The sequence below is a fragment of the Pezoporus flaviventris genome, unplaced genomic scaffold, assembly GCF_033815535.1.
Source record: "Pezoporus flaviventris isolate CSIRO_AGI_PZ_B2104156 unplaced genomic scaffold, CSIRO_AGI_Pfla_v1 ptg000014l, whole genome shotgun sequence".
Classification (NCBI taxonomy): domain Eukaryota; kingdom Metazoa; phylum Chordata; class Aves; order Psittaciformes; family Psittacidae; genus Pezoporus; species Pezoporus flaviventris.
The window spans coordinates 455,591-476,118 of record NW_026892562.1 but is presented as its reverse complement, the minus strand read 5'-3'; the positions used below and the strand labels follow the sequence as shown (position 1 = coordinate 476,118).

Below are 20,528 nucleotides of genomic sequence, written 5' to 3'. Positions count from 1 at the left end.
AGTTAAGACAAATACTAAGTTTTTGCTTTAGCTTCAGTTCTTTGTTTTGTAACCTAGAAGGTATTACCCTACATCAACAGTTATCATTCAGCAGATGACTATTTTTAAAGAAGGTTAAGGAAACATCTCCGTATTAAAAATAAATAAATAAAGTTTTCAGGAAGTAGGAGAAAAAGGACAGTCTTTTTATGTAAGTTGGGTCTGATTACCCATTGTTGTCTATTCCACAAATACTGAAGAAGTTCTCAGCCAAGATCTTTTTGTTATCTATGGAAACAACACGGCTGTCCATTCAGAGCTGAAACACCAGATTTTCAACATTTCTCACTGTAGGAGTCTTTGTCTAGTTTAAAATTAACTTTCAGCTCATGCTAAGCCAGCCTGTTTACAAAAGTTAATTTGCGATAGCATTAAATGGTGTTCATAGAGTATCCTGAGTTGGAAGGGACCCATGAGGATCATCAAGTCCAAACCCTGACTCTACACAGGGTAACCTAAAAATTAAACCATTTATCTAAGACCATTGTCCAGATGCTTCTTGAGCACTAACTGTTGAACTGTAACTTTGGGATAACGTCAATTTAATCACATTTAATTCATTCTTTTTGTTGTTTGAATATGGCAGTCACACGAAAAAAGGTTATTTTAATTGCAGGTAGGTGAAATACTTGTTCCTGCAATGAAAAACACAATATTAACCTGGCTGTTAGCCAAAACATTCTGTCTGAGCTAAGGAGAAAATAAAATTTAAATAGTTAAGAGGTTTTGGTGTGGTGTTTCCCCCAGATAACACAAAAAATAACCATATGTCTTTTGAAACACCTTGTTTATGGATAATAGAGTTCCAGTTTTAAAGTAACTGATGGTCTTTGTTGATTATTGATCATGTTTGTCTTAGAAAGCCAAAGCTTTCCTGGCTTTCCTGTTAAAACATGTCTTCTTTTCATTCCCCCACTGCCTTTTGCTTGCGCTTCTTCTGGCAGGTCAATGAGGTAAGGAAGACCTACTTTACACTATGAGACACAAAGCTAACCCATCCATTTACATCACTAACCGTTTCAGCATCATTAACCTTGGCTGAGCCACATCATGTTGTAGCTGCAAGTTGTTAGAACATCTCTGTCAAGCCTGTTGCACTGAACAGAATTTGCTATGAAATAATTAAAAATAGGAAGCATTGATATCCACTCCTATTGACATTATTAATCTCATTGTCAAGGAAAAAAAAGCTTTTTTATTCTTTTTTACCTGTATTAAAATATACATGAGTATGGCTTTTATCAGTTGGAGTATTTGCATGTTAAAGTTCTTATTCTGTAGTGCTTTTTGCCTGGTTGCATTCTTAATGATGTGCCTGCTGTTGTGTTCTTGGGGTTTTTTCAGTTACGCAGCTCCTTCAAGCAAGCTTTTGGTAAAAAGAAATCTCCCAAGTCAGCATCTTCTCATTCAGATATTGAGGAGATGACTGATTCTTCGTTACCTTCTTCACCAAAGCTGCCACACCATAACTCCACTGTTTCAACATCATTGCTGAGAGCTTCCCATTCCAATTCTCTGTAAGTGATTCAAGTTCTAAACAGCAAATGCCGTGGAAGGGATCTTGCTGCATTGGTAGAGGAAAAGAGAAATATTGTGCTTTGAAGAGATCCAAAGTTTTCCATGCTAGCTTGAAAAAACATCTCTAGGCCGCTTTACAGAAACAAGCAGAGGCAAAATGTACCTGACACCACCCTGTCACCTTTGATTCTTCTGTTTAAGAACCTGCACATCTGTACAAGCACTACAAGAGTCTGACAGCTCTTCATCATGAGGCCACAGGAGGAGATGCAGACTGTGCTACAGATCAGGGCTGTTCTGTTGCCACTGATAGGTGTTTCTCCCACTTACCTTATCAACCAGAGGGGTACTGTGTTTTGCTAAATGGGGTGAAATCCTTAATCCTGTCATACTGACAAAAGAAGGAACAAAGATCACACTTAACACCTACTGCCTATTTTGAATGTTCTGTAGTCAAAGGAGATTACAGGCAGAGAATAGAATAGCTGAATTTTGTATTCAGGGAATTAAAGATAGGTAGGGTGACTCCCAACCTAGTGCCTTTCTGTTAGTGTCCAGGAAGCCAAAAATCATTGCATTGTTACTGTAGCATAATTTATATTTCATTGGGATGCTATCCCAGCAGAACATACTGAGTATGAAGAGTATTTATAACCAGGGTGATCTTAAAGGGCAGAATTAATTGGATCTCTTGCTGTTAATGGAACAAGCCAGGCCAAGTCTGAGATTTTGTTTTCTCTATTGGCTAAAGACTGCTACTCTGCCTTGATGATTTCCATAGCTAATCTGCCATGATGAATTCCCAGTTAAGTTGACAAATTCAGATAACAGTAAGGATTTATTGGAAATCAAACAGGATAGTTAATGATACAGCTGAACTCATCTGCCAGCTTATGCCTGATGAATGGAGATGATCCACTCTTTTTTTTTCTTTCGTACCTACCCACCCACCTTGCCTGCTCCTTCCCTTGCACTGGCTCTGCTACTTCTCAGACAGCTCCACTGAGCTGATGCAGCGTTCTAATTATGTGAAAAATAGTTTGACAGAAACAGAGATTTTTTTTCCCCCAGGTTGCTGGATTGGCTCAGGTCAGGGCTCTGATCAGACTCTGATGAGTGCCAAAGCTGGCATAGGCGTGGAAGCATGACAGCGGCAACTGCCAGGAGCAGGCTGGGGAAGAGGAGTGAGAAACAAATGGGCTCTTTTGGGTGGTAGCAAGCTATTGTATAGGCTTATCTGTATGACCAAACCGTACCCTTTTGCTTGGGATTGTATGAGAATTCTCCTCTCCAACCCTTCGGGAGTAGGGGGATGGAAAGAAGTGGGGGGGAGTGAGTGAACGAGTTACCTGAGTGGGTTTAAACCACGACACAGGTAGACTTTAAAGGCAGGACTTCTGCTGTGCTGCTTAACTCGTTTTATGTTCATGGGAAGGTCACAGGCAATCTTGAGGCTTCATTTTGGCCATGTGTGAAATAAAGTTAATTATTTGCCTTACCATGCTAGTTTGTCTCTGAACTCACATTTTAGAATGTGCTTGGGTAACTCTGTAGAACAGATTTTATGTTAATTTTGTCAGTAGCTTCATCACTTGAGCAGGATAAATAAACACAGAAAGTTGTAAGAGGTGGTATTGTGAAACATGTAATTACCAAGCAGCCTTATGACCTTGAAGATGTCATGCAAAGCTTCCAGCCTGATATCAAATCAAATTCATTTGAGTAAGTACCCAGACTTGATGTTTCGCCCATTGCTTGTTTTCACATGAAGAAGTGAAAACAATAGCAATAATTTCCAGCCATATAATAGTGATGAAATGTTAGTAGCTGAATCTAATCCCTCATGAATTATTAGAAGCTTCTCCAGTGTCTTGAGCCTGAGTGAGGTTCTGGTAACTACAGCAAATTGAGCATTAGAAATCTGAGGCCAGAAACTTGTCAAATTCTGATCCTATCTATTGTCAGTCAAAATGCTATGTGCTGTATCTCATCTTGATATGAAAAGAGTTAAACTCAGGGAAGGATAGGATACAAGTAAAACTTCTGTATTTTGCCTTATTGGCTTTTTGGTGGGGAAAGCATCTCATTAACCTGATTTAGGGAGAGATATTTTAACTGTGAAATCTCCTTCAAAGCCTGCAGCTGTGTAGTTGATCTTTATATAGATACACTTATGAATGTGCTGAAATGTTACTCACCCAGAATCTTTTTTTTTTTATTGGGGGGAGGAGGGAAGAAAATTGCCACCAAAATGTTTTAAGCATGAGTGCTTTGAAGCGAGCAGGAATTTATCACGCTTCAATAGGTGTAGAGTTCCAAAGCCCTCCAGAACAGTTTAGGGAAACCCAGCTGTGCGCACCTGGTGAGCTTTAAATCTGTCTGTAAACTCATCAATCTCCAGCCAACTGCTCTTACTGCCTGCACCCCCTTCATTTATTTAGGTTTTGGCTTTAGACGTTTTCCTTTATGGCAACTACCATGAAAAAAAAATTAAGACTATCCAGTAGGAGGTGATTTCCAGAATTCTGTTTCAGGATTCAAGACAAATAACCCTCAGACATATTTATTTCACTAGCTTCTAATTTTTCCATGACATACCTGACTCATGTATCACTAATCAAATAAGCCCAAACTGTTGCCTGCTTCCTGCAGAATAAAAGGAGTTTATTCGTCGTTTACTAATAAATGCTGGAGAAGCACCGTCTGAAAAGTAACAAATGGTTTTGTTCAATGTCTGTGTTTCCATCTTCTCCAGTATTTCTGAATGCACTGACAGTGAGGCTGAAACAGTTATGCAGTTACGAAATGAGCTGAGAGATAAGGAGATGAAGTTGACTGACATTCGGCTAGAAGCCCTTAGCTCTGCTCATCAGCTTGACCAGCTTCGTGAGGCGATGAACAGAATGCAGGTAAGAAGTAACCACCTCAAATATTGCAGTTTTGTTGATGTGTTAAAGACTGGCCAACCTGCCCCACAGTAAAGATCTGGAAGAAGGTAAATTTGAAATTTTTAAATGCTTACTTAAAGTTGTGTTTATGTTGCAAGTGTTAAACCTCGTACCTTCATTAAGAGTCAGCTTGAACACGTGAATTCTGCTGCACTCAACCCTGAAAACGTGGGAAGATCAGTTTGACTGTCAGCAACCTCTTAAAATGCTCCCATGCTCTCTGCCTTAATATAGCTGCATTTCAGTGTTTAGTGAATTCCCACATTTATGTTTTCTAGGATACTTTGAAAAGTTTCATGGAAGGGGCATTGTAAGAATTAAAATCATTATTAAGATAAAATATGAAAATGGCATTTCTGCTGAACTGCTCTTTCTTCTGAAGTTACTTATGTTGCTGTCTTTTAAGTGTGTTTTCACTGTGCCTTCTTAACTCCTGACTTTGTCTTTTCAAGAGTGAGATTGAAAAACTAAAAGCAGAGAATGATCGGCTGAAATCTGAAAACCATGGCAGCTGTAGCAGGGCTCAGTCTCAGGTTTCCATTTCATCCTCTCCAAGACATTCAGTGGGTCTCTCTCAACACAGTTTGAACCTCACAGAGTCAACCAGTCTCGGTGAGTTTAATGAGAAAGGCGGTGGGCAGGTTTTATCCTGCACTTGGAAGATTTGGTTTGGTTAGCCATGGAAAAATGAAAGCATGAAAATTATTAACAGTTGAGGTGTGGAAATATGTCAGGAGCTGGCACAAAGCCTCCTTTTAAAATGTTGTCATAGGTCTGCTACACCCTAGGTTGGAGTTGTCCAATTATGACCTCAGCTGCCAAGAGTCATGTTTAAAGCCATTTAATAGTGTACATTTCCCAGGGGATATATCGTAGGAAGGAAAATACAGAGTAACTAATAATTTTCAATGCCCTTCACTTTTTAAGTGATACTGATATTTGGTAGAGAAGTCAGTAAACCCATTCTTATGTTTTACCTTGGGGCATGCGAAGCCCAGATGTGTTGTGTTTGACTACAGTAAGCGTGTTGGCATCGACCAGAATAGTCTTCATTGTTATTAAGATACAGCTATGAAGCCGTTGATGTTCTCTATTCACAGACATGCTGTTAGATGACACTGGAGATGGCTCTGCCCGGAAAGAAGGAGGCAGACACGTCAAAATAGTTGTCAGCTTTCAGGATGAAAGGAAATGGAAGGAAGTGAGTTATGTTTTGTGCCTAGCTTTAAAATATAAGTAACTGTGGAATGTGCCAGGGAATTCAAATTTATTGGTGTATCACTAGTGATAGACAAGGCACTCAGCTCCCTCCCACTTCCATGGAGCTGCTGAGGCCCAGAACTGTCAGTTCAGGTTATCTCATGGACTCACCTACAATAGCTCTGAACTAATAATGAAAATGATCCAGTGTATCAGTAGAAGGTGCACTGAAATGCTGGAAGCTCCAATATTCTGGAAGAATTTAATGGATCCAAACTAGGACATCTGTGTGTTATCATTCTAGTTCAGGTTTTCCTCTGGTACAGCTATCCCATTTTGAATGACATCTTTCAGAGGTTCTCCACTTGCAAGTAATTGAAAGCAAGAATCCTAAATACCTGTTTTTACAGGTGTACTTAAGAAATAATTCTGTGTCTTTTGTAAGGGGACACACACAAAAAAAATCTGACTAGTCAGAAATAAATCTGACTCAGCAGATTTTGTATTAATATTTGCAGCCCTGGGTAAGCAAATTGACAGTAAATTATAATGCTGTCTCTATATGTAACTATTTATACATATAACCATGTATAATTTTTACATATGTATGTAGATTTCTATGTCTATGGCAGCATTTCTGGAAGTAAATAGAATAAACCTTGCAAAAGCAATATAGTTGATTGCGAAGTCATGGGAAAATGAACATACCGTGAACTTTCCTGCCTAGAATTCTCCTAAGAGTCTTTCTGTCTTTTTGAATTGTTCATAGATTAGTTAATAAAAACCTTTTACTTAACATAAGCACTGCATAAGTGTCCTTTAGATCTGTTACTCCAACACTGCAGAAGATGTTTAGAAGGAAAGAAGGATTTCATATAGCATTTAGAAGTCACTATAGAGAGTGGTAAAGATGCACCACAATAAAAAATGAAGGAGGAGGAAAAAAAAGCTATTTTAATAACATTAAACAGACTTGCCTGATATAGTTAGGATTTATTTATTAACTTCACATTTCTGTGCATTTAGGATTCGAGGCCTCGCACCTTCCTCATAGGCTGCATTGGAGTGAGTGGCAAGACCAAATGGGATGTTCTGGATGGGGTTGTACGACGGTTGTTTAAGGTTAGAGAGTACAGTTTGCTGAGTGCCTGAATTGTCCTATTCAGTTATGATGGTGCCAAGCAATATTGAACTTGCTGTGATGATGGCTATTCTAGCATAGAACAAAGCTCCCCCTGGCTTTCAGTGCTGGGTTTCAGTGCTGCCTAACTTCCCATGTCCCTTTTTCGCCCTAGGAGTATATCATTCATGTGGATCCTGTGAGCCAGCTGGGGCTGAATTCAGACAGTGTTCTGGGCTACAGCATTGGAGAAATCAAACGCACTAACAGTGCAGAGACACCTGAGCTTCTGCCCTGTGGTTATCTAGTTGGAGAAAACAACACTATTTCAGTTACCATCAAAGGTAGTTATGCTTGACCTGCCTGTTGTAGCTCTCACTAATTGCAGTTTTATCAAAGCTTGCTGAGTCAAGAAACTTAGAGAAGTAGAAACTTCTTCTTGTGTTTCTTTTTCCCATTCCTGCCTTTTATTTACTGGTACTTCTATTTTCATGTGATGAAGACAGCACTTGCAGTATGCAGCGTCTATAAATTCAGCAAATTTTCAACCTGTGACAGGAGGAAAAAATTACTCAGCAGTTTCCTCCGCATATCTTGAATCTCTTGCCTGGAGTTGTCCTAGAGAAGATCTCAAACCACAAGGGATGAGGTAGAGTTGTTTGAGCAGCAAAGTACCTTCCAAATGAATAAAGCCTCAGAATTTCGTTACATCTTTGTGAGAGCTATAGTTGTTATTTCCTTCATGCAGAGTAGAAAAACATCTGGATTTAACTTGCTTGATTGGTCTCGCTGAAGAATCCTCCCTTAGGCACCAATAAGGAGGGATCCTAGAATTCTTGGGATGCCTCAAAATCTGGATTATTTTCAAAGTGTATGGTTTTCAGAATTCTCATTACATCGTACTGCTAAGAATTTACTTCTTATATTTCTCATATCATTTCTCATTTGGTTTCTCAGGGAACCCTTTTTGTGTGAAAACTAAACTAGGAAACCAGGTTTCAGGGGAAAAACCCTCAACCTGCTGCATTTTGAATGTTACACCAGTGAAATCTCAAACGCAGGTCTGCATACAGAAGAGTATTTGAGACTCTTGCCAAACACTGCAGCTCAGCTGTGAAATTTGGCTAAGGATAGTTTGATATTTTTAATATTAGTGTAAAAAATCAGTTACCGTGAGTAGCAAATCAGTGGAAAGACAAGTTATGAAATACATCAATTTACTGAGGCCTGATGTAAACCCAGGTTATTCTGCATACTTGGAATACGTTGTCCAATAGTAAATCCCAAGTGAAATACTGCTTAAGGTCTGTAAAGACTCAGTCTGATTTTACATTTAACTTGCATTGGCTTCACTTGTACTTTGAAGGTTCATCTGTGATAACAGTTTTCAGTAAAATAGAAATGTATTTAATCAGTTTATGGAAAATCACTTACATATAGCTGTGAGATATAAAGCTGCCTGTATAAATATTTAATATACCAAGTAACCACTAAGGTGCAAACATTTCTCTGTGTGATCTGCCAGTTTCCCTTCCTGCTGTTTTTCCTGAGCCAGTTCTGCCTAAAGTGACTGCTGACATTGCATAAGTGCTTATCAGTAGTTTTCTGTTAGAAGAGATAACTATCAGCATACAGAGAAGTTTAATTACAAGTGTTTGGGAAAGCAGGGGGAGGTGATGATAGCTGGAGGTTTTGTCTAGTGATTCAAAAGTAAACAGGTAAATTCTGGATGAATTATTACCGTACAAGGCAAAGTACTGTAAAATGGATGGTTTGCATGTGAAAAGTGTGGCCTGGAATCATTTACTATGGCAGCTTTCATAGGGCCTTAGACACCCTAGAACAGAAAGCTGAAGGAGGATACAGGCTAAGCGCACAAGTCACTTCTGCCTTTATTTTTGTAGCTTTATATGTGCTCGTCTCAACATGAGGGATACCAGAGCTGGGACGGGATTTACCTCTAAAGTGAAAAACACCTTGGTCAAGCCAGATCTAAATCTGCTATTTCTAAGTGTGATTTTGCAGGAGTTCCTACTGTTTGCAACCTACAATGTTGTACAGTCATAAAATAACATTTTCCAGTTCTCTGGTTTGACTACATATTTATTTCATCTAATCACAAAATGGTTTGGGTTGGAAGGGACCTTAAAGCTCATCCAATTCCAACCCCCTGCCACAGGCAGGGACACCTTCCACTAGACCAGACTGCTCCAAGCCCCATCCAGCCTGGCCTTGAGCACTGCCAGGGATGGGGCAGATTTCAACTAATCTTGATTTGCTTTTCATCATAACTACTTGGTTAAAAAAGAAAACTTTTAAAAACTGAGGCAGTTTGGCTAAAGATGGTGAATCTCTCTAAATGAGGAATCTTTTCCTGTTGCAGGTATCTGCGAGAACAGTTTGGATGGTCTGGTGTTTGAATCACTGATCCCAAAGCCTATACTGCAGCGTTATGTCTCTCTCCTGATGGAACACAGACGGATTATCTTATCTGGCCCCAGTGGCACTGGTAAAACATACCTAGCAAACCGTCTGTCTGAGTATATGGTCCTTAGAGAGGGCAGGGAGTTGACTGATGGCATTATTGCAACCTTCAATGTGGACCATAAATCCAGTAAGGTGAGGACACAGAAATCATCCTTGCATGATTAATGAAAAAACAAGAGACTCATCTGTTACTAATCCATCAAAAGCTGATTTAAAACTTCTCTTTTTAAAGCATTATGTTAATCCTCGTAGGAAAAATATTAAAAGTTCCAGAACTGCAGATTCACCTGATTATGGGCCTGAAATAGTAGGCTTCCAGGTGTATATTTAAACATCTAAAGGTGTCATGGTTTTTCAAGTGTTTAGGAGATTGAGAATTGCCCAGGAAGTTAAACACCTGCATAAAATTCCCAGAAGCTTAAGCAATCCCTACTGCATGTGGGCATTCTTCCAAACACCCTCAAATGCAACTCTAGGCTGTCAAGAGTTTCTGCAGCTGCATGTATCAGCAGTTGCAATCTGCATATGCTGGGTTTGGAGTGACTGTTGTCCAGACACATTCCTGCACTGGTAAGGCATGTCTGTGCTTTTTGATGTGTTGGAGGGTTTGCTGAATATACCTCCAGTGAATGTCTACGTTAAAGAAAAAAACAAACTGTATATTTAATGGCCTTAGGCACGTTTTCCTCTGGAGGAAAGGAATGGTAGAAATTGTGGTTGTAGGAAACTGGTAAAATTTGAGAAGTGCTATGGAATAAATGCTTCTGCAGAGAGAGTTGAACAAGTTTCCGAAAAGAAAGAAAAATACATTTCAGATCACTGAGTGGCAGATTAGGACAGCATGAATGAGAAAACACATACCAAATTACAAAATCTTACCGCCCCCATTAAGCCCTTTTCTCAAACATAGTGTTCAAATCTTCAGCATAACTTAGACAGGAGAAGTAAAAACATATTCTGCTGTTTTCTCATGGAAAACGTATGTGTTTGTAAAATGTCAGGCTCTTTTGCCTTAGATTTTATGACAAAGGTAGCAGTTTATCTTAACTGTATTTTCAAGGAATATGAAGAAAACTGCTTGCTTTTCTCTCTTTCTTTTCTTTATATATTCTCTGCAGGAGCTTCGCCAGTACCTGTCCAACCTAGCAGACCAGTGTAACAGTGAAAACAATGCTGTGGATATGCCTCTTGTAATCATTTTGGATAATTTGCATCATGTTAGCTCCCTAGGAGAGATCTTTAATGGACTTCTAAACTGCAAGTACCACAAATGGTAATGAAATACTCAGAACACATTCCAGTACTGCAGTAGGACCACTGCTGTTGCAAAATGTGATTACAAACCCAGTATCTAGATGAATTTGGTCAAGTGGACTGAAACGAATGGACTGTCCATATTATGGACAGCATTCCAGAGGTTTTATTCTTCATTAAATGATCAGTTCCTCTAAAATCGGTAATGAAATAGTAGGAGAGGGTTTGGGTAATACGTGTTTACATCATGCAATAGATCTGCAGTACTAAAGCCCCATTTGCAAAGAAATATCCTGCTTTGAGATTTCTGTTTTACTTTGAGAATTTGATGATCTTGGAACTCAGATTCTCAGTAAATTATTTGGTTGTAATTCAAAAATGATTGACAGAAGAGGCTTGAGTAACCCTTTGTAATGTTGAGATTGTTGTTTTTCAAAGCAAGTCTGATTTGCTTGATTTTGTTTTGTTTTTTTTTAATAGTCCATATATTATTGGCACAATGAACCAAGCCACCTCCTCAACACCTAATCTTCAACTTCACCATAATTTCAGGTACTGTTTATTCATGTTTCTCATTTATGTTTGTGGGCTGGCAAAGGAGTAATGGCTACTGAGTCATCTGAAATTGCTCTTATCAACTGAAATAGCAAACTGAGGGAGAAATACCATTCACTCGTAGTTGCTGCCCTAACGTGCAGCTTTGTTATGATGCTATAATCGAAGTAACTGCAGTTCATAATACTTCCAGAGGATTGTTCACATATTTGATCTTCTAAGAAATTTTAAATAAGACAATATTTAGGCAAACTGAATGAGAAATAAGCTGAAACAATGCACAGTACAAGTTGTTGCAGCTACTGAGCTCATCAGCCCAAAGTAACTTTGGCTAAGAAACATATACAACAGGGATAACCCATTTTGATCGTGATAATAATCTAGAAATAAGACAAATTTAATCCACAATAGTTAGGTTCAGTAGCATGAAAGAGAACCGATGGACGTCTCTGCTGTTCTGCCCTAGATGGGTGCTATGTGCTAACCACACTGAGCCAGTCAAAGGCTTTCTGGGCCGTTTCTTGAGAAGAAAACTAATTGAAATTGAGATCAGTGGAAGGATGAGAAATACGGAGCTGGTTAAAATTATTGACTGGATTCCCAAGGTCTGGCAACATCTGAACAAATTCTTGGAGGCTCACAGCTCCTCCGATGTTACTATTGGTAAGTGCTCTGTCTGTATGCCCAGGTATACATAAATAGATGTATTTTGTTTCCTTGTATAAGGGGTGTATCTGTACATTTCTTTGTTCTAGATCAGGTTAAAAAGGTTTCTTTAAAACCCTACTTTCACATGGCAGCGTACTCTAAGGCAAACTGTACAAAATCTTTCTGAACATCTTTTTTCCTAAATAAAAAGTCCTGGCTAGAAACTGTGTTAGGAAATCTGGTTGTTTTCACCTTGAAGCCTGTAGTTTTTCAAGTTGATTCAGAGGATTTTTGAGCTCTCACAAAGAGAAATTCACCAGCTAGCTACTTATGTTCTCACATCTTTGGCTTCTTTCTCTCGAGAACTGGAAGTAGTTGTTTGGTCCTGTTTTTGATGTGTATCGTGATTGGAATTTGAGTGTAATAATCTGAATTTTCCTTTCCAGGTCCACGGCTCTTCCTCTCCTGTCCGATAGATGTAGATGGTTCTAGAGTTTGGTTTACTGACTTGTGGAACTACTCCATCATCCCCTATCTTCTGGAGGCAGTTAGAGAAGGGCTGCAGGTGAGCAGGCAAAAATGAAAATCATAGGTCTTGAGTTGGTATCCATTGAAAAGGCAACACAGCATCAGACAAAACTTAATAATGGCAACACTTTCTGGAGGTATAACTTTACACACTGTACACCTGCATGTCTGTCCTGGGTTCAGCAGTAGCAGTCATGTTTCTCCTCCTTGGTAGCTGGTGCAGTGCAGTGTTTTGACTTTCGGCTCGGGAACAGAGCTGATAGAGATGTTTTGGTTTGGCCAAGGACTTTGTGAGCCTCATGCTCTGCCAGGGAGGAGGGGAAGCCGGGAGGAAGCAGAGACAGGCCACCTGACCCAAACTGACCAAAGAGGTATTCCATACCACAGCACGTCATGCCCAGGATGTAACTGGGAGTTAGCCAGAAGGGCTAGGAACTGTGGGGTTGGAGGAGGTATCAGTCAGAGCTTGGTCGGGCTGGGGGGGTGAGTTATCGGTTGGCTGGTGGTCAGGTGTTGTATTCTCTTCCCTTGTCATTTCCTTTATCATTATTATTATTGGTGGTAGCAGTAGTGATCTGTGTTATACGTTAGATACTTAACTGTTCTTATCTCAACCCATGGGAGTTGCATTCTTTTGGATTCTCCTCTCTGTCCCTCCGGGAGTAGGGCGAGGGAAAGAAGTGGGGGAGTGAGTGAACGAGTTACCTGAGTTTAAACCACGACAATGTCTTTGAAAAGGTAACCTAAATTGTCATGAATTTTAGGCAGAATTATTCTCTTCAAATAATTTTGAATTGGGCAGTGAAAGCACTGAAAGTCCAAATTAGATTTTCTGAGAAGTGTTCAGATGCCAGACTGCTGACATTTTCAGTGGGGGGAGTTAGACACCGAAATATGTTTCAATAATCTGTTCCAGAAGCACACGTTCAAATTTTACTGTGCCTCTGAAAAATATTTGTGGTCATTAACTTAGTTATGCAGAATTTTCCTCTGTAAATCAAACCTTTCAACAGAGGAGGAACAAAAGCTGTGTATGTAGAGAGACATATTAATGAGTGACAGGATCAGTATCTGTGATGTTTTGATTACTTCTCAGTCTACAGGATTCATTTATAATTCTTTCAGAGTCCATAGTGAAATCATCACTGATTGCCTCTACTTAGTAACTGATTCATGCTCCAGCAATTCGGATAGCTTTAAGCATCGCCATGCAATTCTTAGCATCTACAGAACTATAAAGCTTGCTGGATTCAGGAGGGTTCAGTGGAGGTTTGCCATGGAACTATGGAAAAGGGCTTTTTTATTCTTTGGTCCTCTTTTCACAGAATACAGCACATAATTTGAAAGACAGTTTTGGCAATAGCATCATATCCGTAAATCGTGGGCATTGAATGCATGAAAGCTAAACATGAGATCACGCATATGGAAATGAAAAGGTGCATCACAGTGAGAGTCAAGAAGGCTGGAAAGGGGCTAAAGATGGATAAAGAATAGGGAATTATGGCAATGCATTGGGAGCTTGTGTTTTGATAGGACTAGTGCCATTCTGAAGGCATAATTACATCTGATACAGCTAGGAAGAGAAGAAGGTACTTCTCCAAGTAAACACATTTATTATAAAGATAAAAATGTGGGAAAGAGCAGTAAGTATCATTAAGATACTGGAAGCATTATTCAGTGAGAGAGATGAAAAATTCAAACTATTCAGTTTATTCAAGAAGAAGCTAAAATATTTGTTGGTCTCTGGTCCTCTGCTTTAGTCTTTGAGGGGGAAAAAAAAGCCTAGTGGATGTTTGGCAAGTTTTGACCAGAAAAATCCAATTTGTAAGAAAGATACGGCTTGCCATTGGTAAGAATAATTAACAGTTATAAAACTTTACTTGCAGAAGTTGTAGGTTCTCCATCACATCACATCTCTGAAGTGTTTCTGAAACATGGAATACCTCCACGTACAAGCTCCATAGAGAAACAGTTGTGTTGCAGAATGGCTCCTTCATGTTTATGAAGTATAGTTCTCTCCATTCTGCTACTGCTTAGGGCTCACCACTGCAGTTTGTTAGGATGCCTCGCCATGAAGAGCTTCTACTAATGGCTTCTTACGAATCTATGAAATACATGAGTTCTTTGACAAGCTTGGGTTAAAATTTGGGCAAACTGCTGTTGCTGTTTAAAAAGTGCCTGACAATCTCGTTTTCTTTGGGATGATTGTGGTAGATTCTTAGACATGAGAAACGTGATAGATCCAACAGCGCAGAGCACAGAGAGGAACTTTGTTAGAACAGAACGGTTACATAAAACTTCCTATAAAGGAAGGTAATGGGAGCCAGTAATCTTTTTCACCTAAAACAAGAGAAGGGAGCGCATGTGATTCTGTTTCCTGCTGAAATGGAGAAAACTGATACTCACAGTGGTGCTTGTGCTGCTTGTAGCTCCCACGTTGCTGATCAGTAAATGTGGAAAGCAAAAATAGATTAGTAACAGAACCACAGAACAAAGTTAATAAAACTGTCTTTTTGCTTGCTGGTTTTGCCTGGTACCTGCATCTTCCCTTAGGTTATTTGAATGGCTTGCATTGCAGGTGTAAGGATTTCACTTTCTCATGTTGTGCTTTAGATTCTTTATCTGTTTCAGTTCTTTTTCCCTAAATTTCTTTAATTCATTTCTATTTAAGTAACTTCTCTTTTGTTTAGTTGATGGATAAGAATAATGCTTCAGACAGTGTTGTGCTACTTAACAAGCTAATGCTAGAAATGCGTGTTTCGTTTTGGCCTATTTTCTGTCCCCCACACACCCACAATGGCTCCTCTGAGAACACCTCTTCTCTCATGAAGTTGCATGACAGAAAGGAAGGGTGGACTGTTGATTTCAGTCTGATCCCAGTGGAGCTAAACGGAACTAATTTTGTATCTCTCCTTCTCATTTAGGGAACTATTTTGGGTCAAAGGCGAGTGAGCCAAATGGATCCTTAGAATAATTGCTGCTATTGGAGCTGAGCTTTTTTATTCTTCAGAACAGGGATCTGAAAATTAGAGGGTTAGATAAAACCCAAGTTCTTCCTGCTTGGTGTATCAATATGGAGTGCAGAACCAGCAAAAAGAGGAATCGAAGTCCCTCTAGCTTCCTGCCACCATCACTCATGCTCCAGTCATTCCTCTTTGGTACTTGTGAAGCAAACTGATCCTTGCCCCCTTAATTGCTCCCTAGAAAAAGTGCACGTGAAAGGGATAGACAGACCTGGCTGCTGTGGAAGGAAGTAGTGAGTTTGTCAGTCTCTCGTCTGCTGAAGACACCTGATGATTTCATATACTGAAATGGGAATTTTACTCACTAGCTAATTTTCATAAGCGAGCCAGGATCCACACAGACCTACATAGCAAAGACCTGAAAAACATAAAATCCTCTTCACTTATTAACTAACATGCCGTAAATTCAAGAACGAAATTAAAATACAGGATCTGGTTTACCGCTTGAAGATGTTATTTGGGCTGTGGAAGAGGCTGTTAAAGATTGGCTAGCACCATCTGCTGGGCACTTTGCTTGGGCTGAGTGCTGCTCCAGAGTAAAGCAGAAATTGGTATTTAGAGCAATTTAATACTTTGGGCATGCAAAAAATGAAACCACAAAAAACCCAAAGAAGAAATAGTGATGAGAAAAGTGAGATACTCTTAGATCTGTCAGCAAACTGATGAATTTCTTGGTAAGAGCTCTGATTTTTCCCCTTGTGCATTGTGCAGGAAAGAGATAGTTCTCTGAATTCGAGTGACAAAATGCCAGTGACCAGCTCCAGTTGCTGAAAGATGTTTAGGCTGAAATTTATAAAGCAGAATTAAACATTTTAAAGACACTTGAAGCTATATATATGCTTTAGAGGGTCTTGTGGCATTAAATTAAGTGTATTATCTAATTAAGGCAAACTGAATATAACAAGGGGAGGAACATGTTTGGGTTCAGTAACACTGTTCAAAACAGGAAAAGGTTTCGGAATAGAGCTTGCTTTCTTGAAATAGGAGCATAACCACAAATCCTACTGGTGCTTTTTGTTGGTTGAATACAAAGGAATTCCTGTGACTTGAAAACGTTTTGCTATGACATACATCGTTATTGCCTGATGACAGGTCTCACATTTCCTCTTACACATTCCACTGAGGGTGGCTTCCCAAAGACAGCAAATGCAGGTAAGGCAGCTGCTGGTGTGATCCGGATGTCAGTGTTGATGGCCTCTTTGTATATAGATTTCATTTAAGTTAACTTATTAAGTGAGGTTACTTTCAGGTCTCTCTTCCAACTGGTGCCAAGAGAAGGGCACTGCAGTCTCACAGAAGGTGGTCAGACACCTCCAGATCAGTTGCCATTAAAAATTGCTTTGTATGTCATTGGGGTCGTTTGTTTATGCTCGTCCCTGCTCACAAGTGTTTTCTGCAATCCAAGAATTATAGAATCACAGAATGGTTTGGGTTGGAAGAGCCCTTAAAGCTCATCCAGTTCCAACCCCCTGCCATGGGCAGGGACACCTCCCATTAGACCAGTTTGCTTCAAGCCTTGTCCAATCTGGCCTTGAACACTGCCAGGGATGGCTGCTTCTCTGGGCAGCCTGTGCCAGTGCCTCACCATCCTTACAGGGAAGAATGTCTTCCTAAGATCTAATCTGAATCTAACCTGTTCTAGTTTAAAGGTATTCCCCATTGTTCGGTCACTACATGCCCTTGTAGAAAATTCCTCTCCAGATTTCTTGTAGGCCTACTTTAGGTATTGGAAGACTGTTACAGGTCTTCCCTGAGCTTTCTCCAGGTATGTTAATTTTGGTTAGGAAGGAACTGAATTAAATGGTTGGCTGATAGAAATGTTTTATGTGGTTCTGTGCTTTTCCAGTTGTATGGGAGGAGAGCACCCTGGGAGGATCCTGCCAAATGGGTGATGGACACTTACCCCTGGGCAGCCACCCCACAGCACCATGAGTGGCCTCCTCTGCTGCAGCTGCGGCCTGAAGATGTGGGCTTTGATGGCTACTCAGTGTCACGGGAAGGCTCAACTAGCAAACAAGTTCCAGTAAGCGATGCTGAAGGAGATCCTTTGGTAAGCTCTCTCATTTCTGAAATGGCAGAACTGCTTCATTTCCCTTGTTTCTAGGGATTAGAAACAGGAATGAGAAAGTAAAGGACAGCTGAGGAGTGATTAAAAGCTTTAGAATGATAAAGCAGTGTTTCTAGAGAAGTCATCAAGTGAACTCTCAGAATGAATTTGCATGGAAAGCCAGTTCAGTTTTGCAAGAAATGGAGGAAGAAGTTTTTCACATTCAGTTATGGAGGTTACTTTGAGGACTCATTTTTTGAGGAGTGACTGAAGGTGACTGTAATAAACTTAATTCCTACCGTGTGGAATTAAGTATGTGATCTTGTTACACATACTTGAATAGCACAGTGGATCCTTTTCATTTAGCCTGTTTTGCCACAATTGCAAAATAGGCTTGTTGCTTTCATTCATGTGGCTTTGAGAGCTGTATTCTTGACACCAAATGAAAACTGAGATTTTCAAAGAATACATGAACTAATTTATGAATCAGAAATACCACACAAGAATGTAGAAAAATGTTAACATGTAATTGTATAGAAAGTATAAACTGAGCTTGGAGGTAACACTGGATGTACATTTTCTTCCAGTGGGGAACAGCTACTGAAGCTGCTGTGCCAGCTGAACACCCTGAAACTGTTCTGTTGAGGTGTTCATTTTTCTGGGCAGTTGGTAGTATAGAAATGTGTGTTCCGGTTTTTACCAGCTCATATATACATACGCAAACATTGAGCTAGGTATTAGGATGTTTAGATTTGCTTCATTTGACTGATCTGTCTATATTTCCGTGGGTCAGAGGAAGAGAGGGGTAGGATGCTTGTCAAATACAGCTGTCAAGTAACCCCTTCAATCTTCTCATTTTTGCCTTCACTGGAACAGCAGTCTTTATGACTAACTTCCTGGCTGCCATAAGACAATTTACAGTTAATACCTCTCTTCAGAGTCTCATTATCAGTTATGCTGCTTGTTTCTTCCTTTCGTTTGTTTTACCCACTGGCAAAGTGAGTGCCACTGGGACTTTCATATGGAGTTGATATTCTGTCTACCTCAGAATACAGATAACGTGATGACCTGTGCCTTTGCAGATGAACATGCTAATGAGACTGCAAGAAGCAGCCAACTACTCAAGTCCTCAGAGTTACGATAGTGACTCTAACAGCAACAGCCATCACGATGACATCCTTGATTCATCTCTGGAGTCAACGTTGTGATTTTCCTCGGATAGAAAGAGGTGGTTCCCGTTATCGCTCTCCCACTTAGCAAGAGTCCTGCTCACAGACTCAAGGACACATTCCTGGGCTGGGATCTCAGTGTTAGAGCTGCAAGAACAAGACACTTGGAATCAGTCTTGAACCTGGGTGCAGGCAACCCAAGCAACCTTTGTATTCTTTTTTCTTTTGAGAACTGCACTAATTACTTTGTTTTCTTCTGTTTAGTTGCTGTAAGCTCTCATACCTAAGATACTGAAGATGTTAAAAGTAATCATAATTACTAAAAGTTGAAGGGGCAGGAGGGGGAACTTCACAGCTATGAAGCAAACAACTTTGTGCCATGTACTGTCCGGAAGGAGAGGGGAGAGGAAATATTTGCCTATGCTTCTTCTGACCAAACACATTTAGGTGAGGGCTGGACTTTTACCAACCAGCTTTGTAGATTAAACTCAGCTTCATAGAGTTCTGGTGCTATAACAGTATCACTTGCCTTGAAAATAACACTCAATAAAGGCAAAGCTGCAAAACAGGGAAGTTTGAATAAATATAAAAAAAGAGAAAAGGAAAAAAAAAAAAAAGGAAAAGCGCTGCTCTCCTTGCCAGTCTGAGACCTTGGCTCTCTTTCATTGTGTGTTTATAGATATATATATATATATATAGGAATATATAAAAATATATATACAGTCTGAACAAATCAGGTTTTTTCCAACACTGTGTAACAATCAGTCCAACCACAAGTGACAAATCAGGTAGCCCTTTGCTAGTTAAGGCCTGATTCTCTTCCATTTACATCCACGTAACCGTCTCAGTTGACTTCAGTGGCATTCGCAGTCCTGGGGTAAAGTTGGACTTGATGATCTTAAAAGTCTTTTCCAACCTAGTTGATTCTGTGATTCTATTACACTGATGTATTCACACTGAGGTGAGGGAGTTTCCCTCCCCTGTGGAAGTCAGTGCAAAAGGTCCATGCCCCGTGAAGTCCTACAGCTCTGAAGGACCTTTGGTGAGTCCTGTACACAGAGGTGAGCTACACCCCTGGAAATTGATTGATCGGACTCTCAGTTGTGAATTCTTGCCATGAAATGTTACAGCTGTTTAATAAAAACTTGAGGTTTTGTTCAGAGGTTTCGTTACAATCAGCACAAACATATAAATGGGTTAGTTAAAACTCAGCTCTGTAACAGTTCCAGTGCTACTCTGGTGAAAACATCTGTGATTTTTCTTTTAAATTAAAAACTATAATAGGATTTTAGCAGTATTCAGGTCTGGAAACCAAGGAGGGAAGGTACTTTTAAGTTCAGCTGGGCCATGCTTTTGAGTTTTGGCAGAGCCGTGAACCTGGTTTTCTTTCTCCTCTGAACGCACACAACTATGCTATCGGTGTTCAGGCTGGTACTTCTGTTTTGGGAACAAGAACACCTCCCAAAGAATTGCACTTTCCTTTTGATGGCAGCAAAAGCTTACACCACCATCACCACAGCATCAGCTGTACCTCAGCAAAAACACCACTCCTCAGTATGGGTTTGTACAAGCCTTTACAGCTATCTTTTGGTGCTGATTTTTAAAGCAATGCCTTATTTTGTACTAATTGTGTTTGATTAAATTAGTGCTGTATATGACAGGGTTTTATTTAAAGAAACAGGGCTAAAGTCATCTCTTGGAATATCATAAGTTGCTGTGAATATTGTTTGTAAGAGATACTAGATTTTGTTTTAATGTGGCAAAAAAAAAAAGGAAGGAAATGAGAGAATGTTTCAGGTCCATATCAATCTGCAGCTGATAAATCACTGAAGAGCTGTTTTATCCATGCAGGGGGTGGGGGGGAGCTTTTCAACTGAAATAAATGCTGTCACTAATAAATTACAGGAATATGCTGGGGTTTCGATGTACAGAAAGAAAACTTACTACAAACATTTTTTTTTAAGAGCTTGTGGGTTTAAAGTAACAGACAAG

At 39.8% G+C, this 20,528-nt stretch overlaps 1 protein-coding gene across 3 annotated transcripts in view; it reads left to right on the top strand.

The window, feature by feature from the left end:
- NAV2 (neuron navigator 2) overlaps positions 1-19,811 on the top strand; it is a 400,494-nt gene extending 380,683 nt beyond the window's left edge. For all 3 annotated transcript variants that reach the window (XM_061453111.1, XM_061453110.1, XM_061453109.1), the window contains 13 exons: positions 1,384-1,556; positions 4,313-4,466; positions 4,958-5,117; positions 5,606-5,706; positions 6,732-6,827; positions 7,001-7,169; positions 9,209-9,444; positions 10,431-10,585; positions 11,047-11,118; positions 11,588-11,784; positions 12,216-12,334; positions 17,167-17,370; positions 18,450-19,811. In XM_061453111.1, coding sequence (XP_061309095.1) covers positions 1,384-1,556; positions 4,313-4,466; positions 4,958-5,117; positions 5,606-5,706; positions 6,732-6,827; positions 7,001-7,169; positions 9,209-9,444; positions 10,431-10,585; positions 11,047-11,118; positions 11,588-11,784; positions 12,216-12,334; positions 17,167-17,370; positions 18,450-18,575 — 1,962 coding nt within the window. In that variant the 3' untranslated portion in view covers positions 18,576-19,811. The remainder of the gene's footprint in view (positions 1-1,383; positions 1,557-4,312; positions 4,467-4,957; positions 5,118-5,605; positions 5,707-6,731; positions 6,828-7,000; positions 7,170-9,208; positions 9,445-10,430; positions 10,586-11,046; positions 11,119-11,587; positions 11,785-12,215; positions 12,335-17,166; positions 17,371-18,449) is intronic.
- Positions 19,812-20,528: the final 717 nt, after the last annotated feature.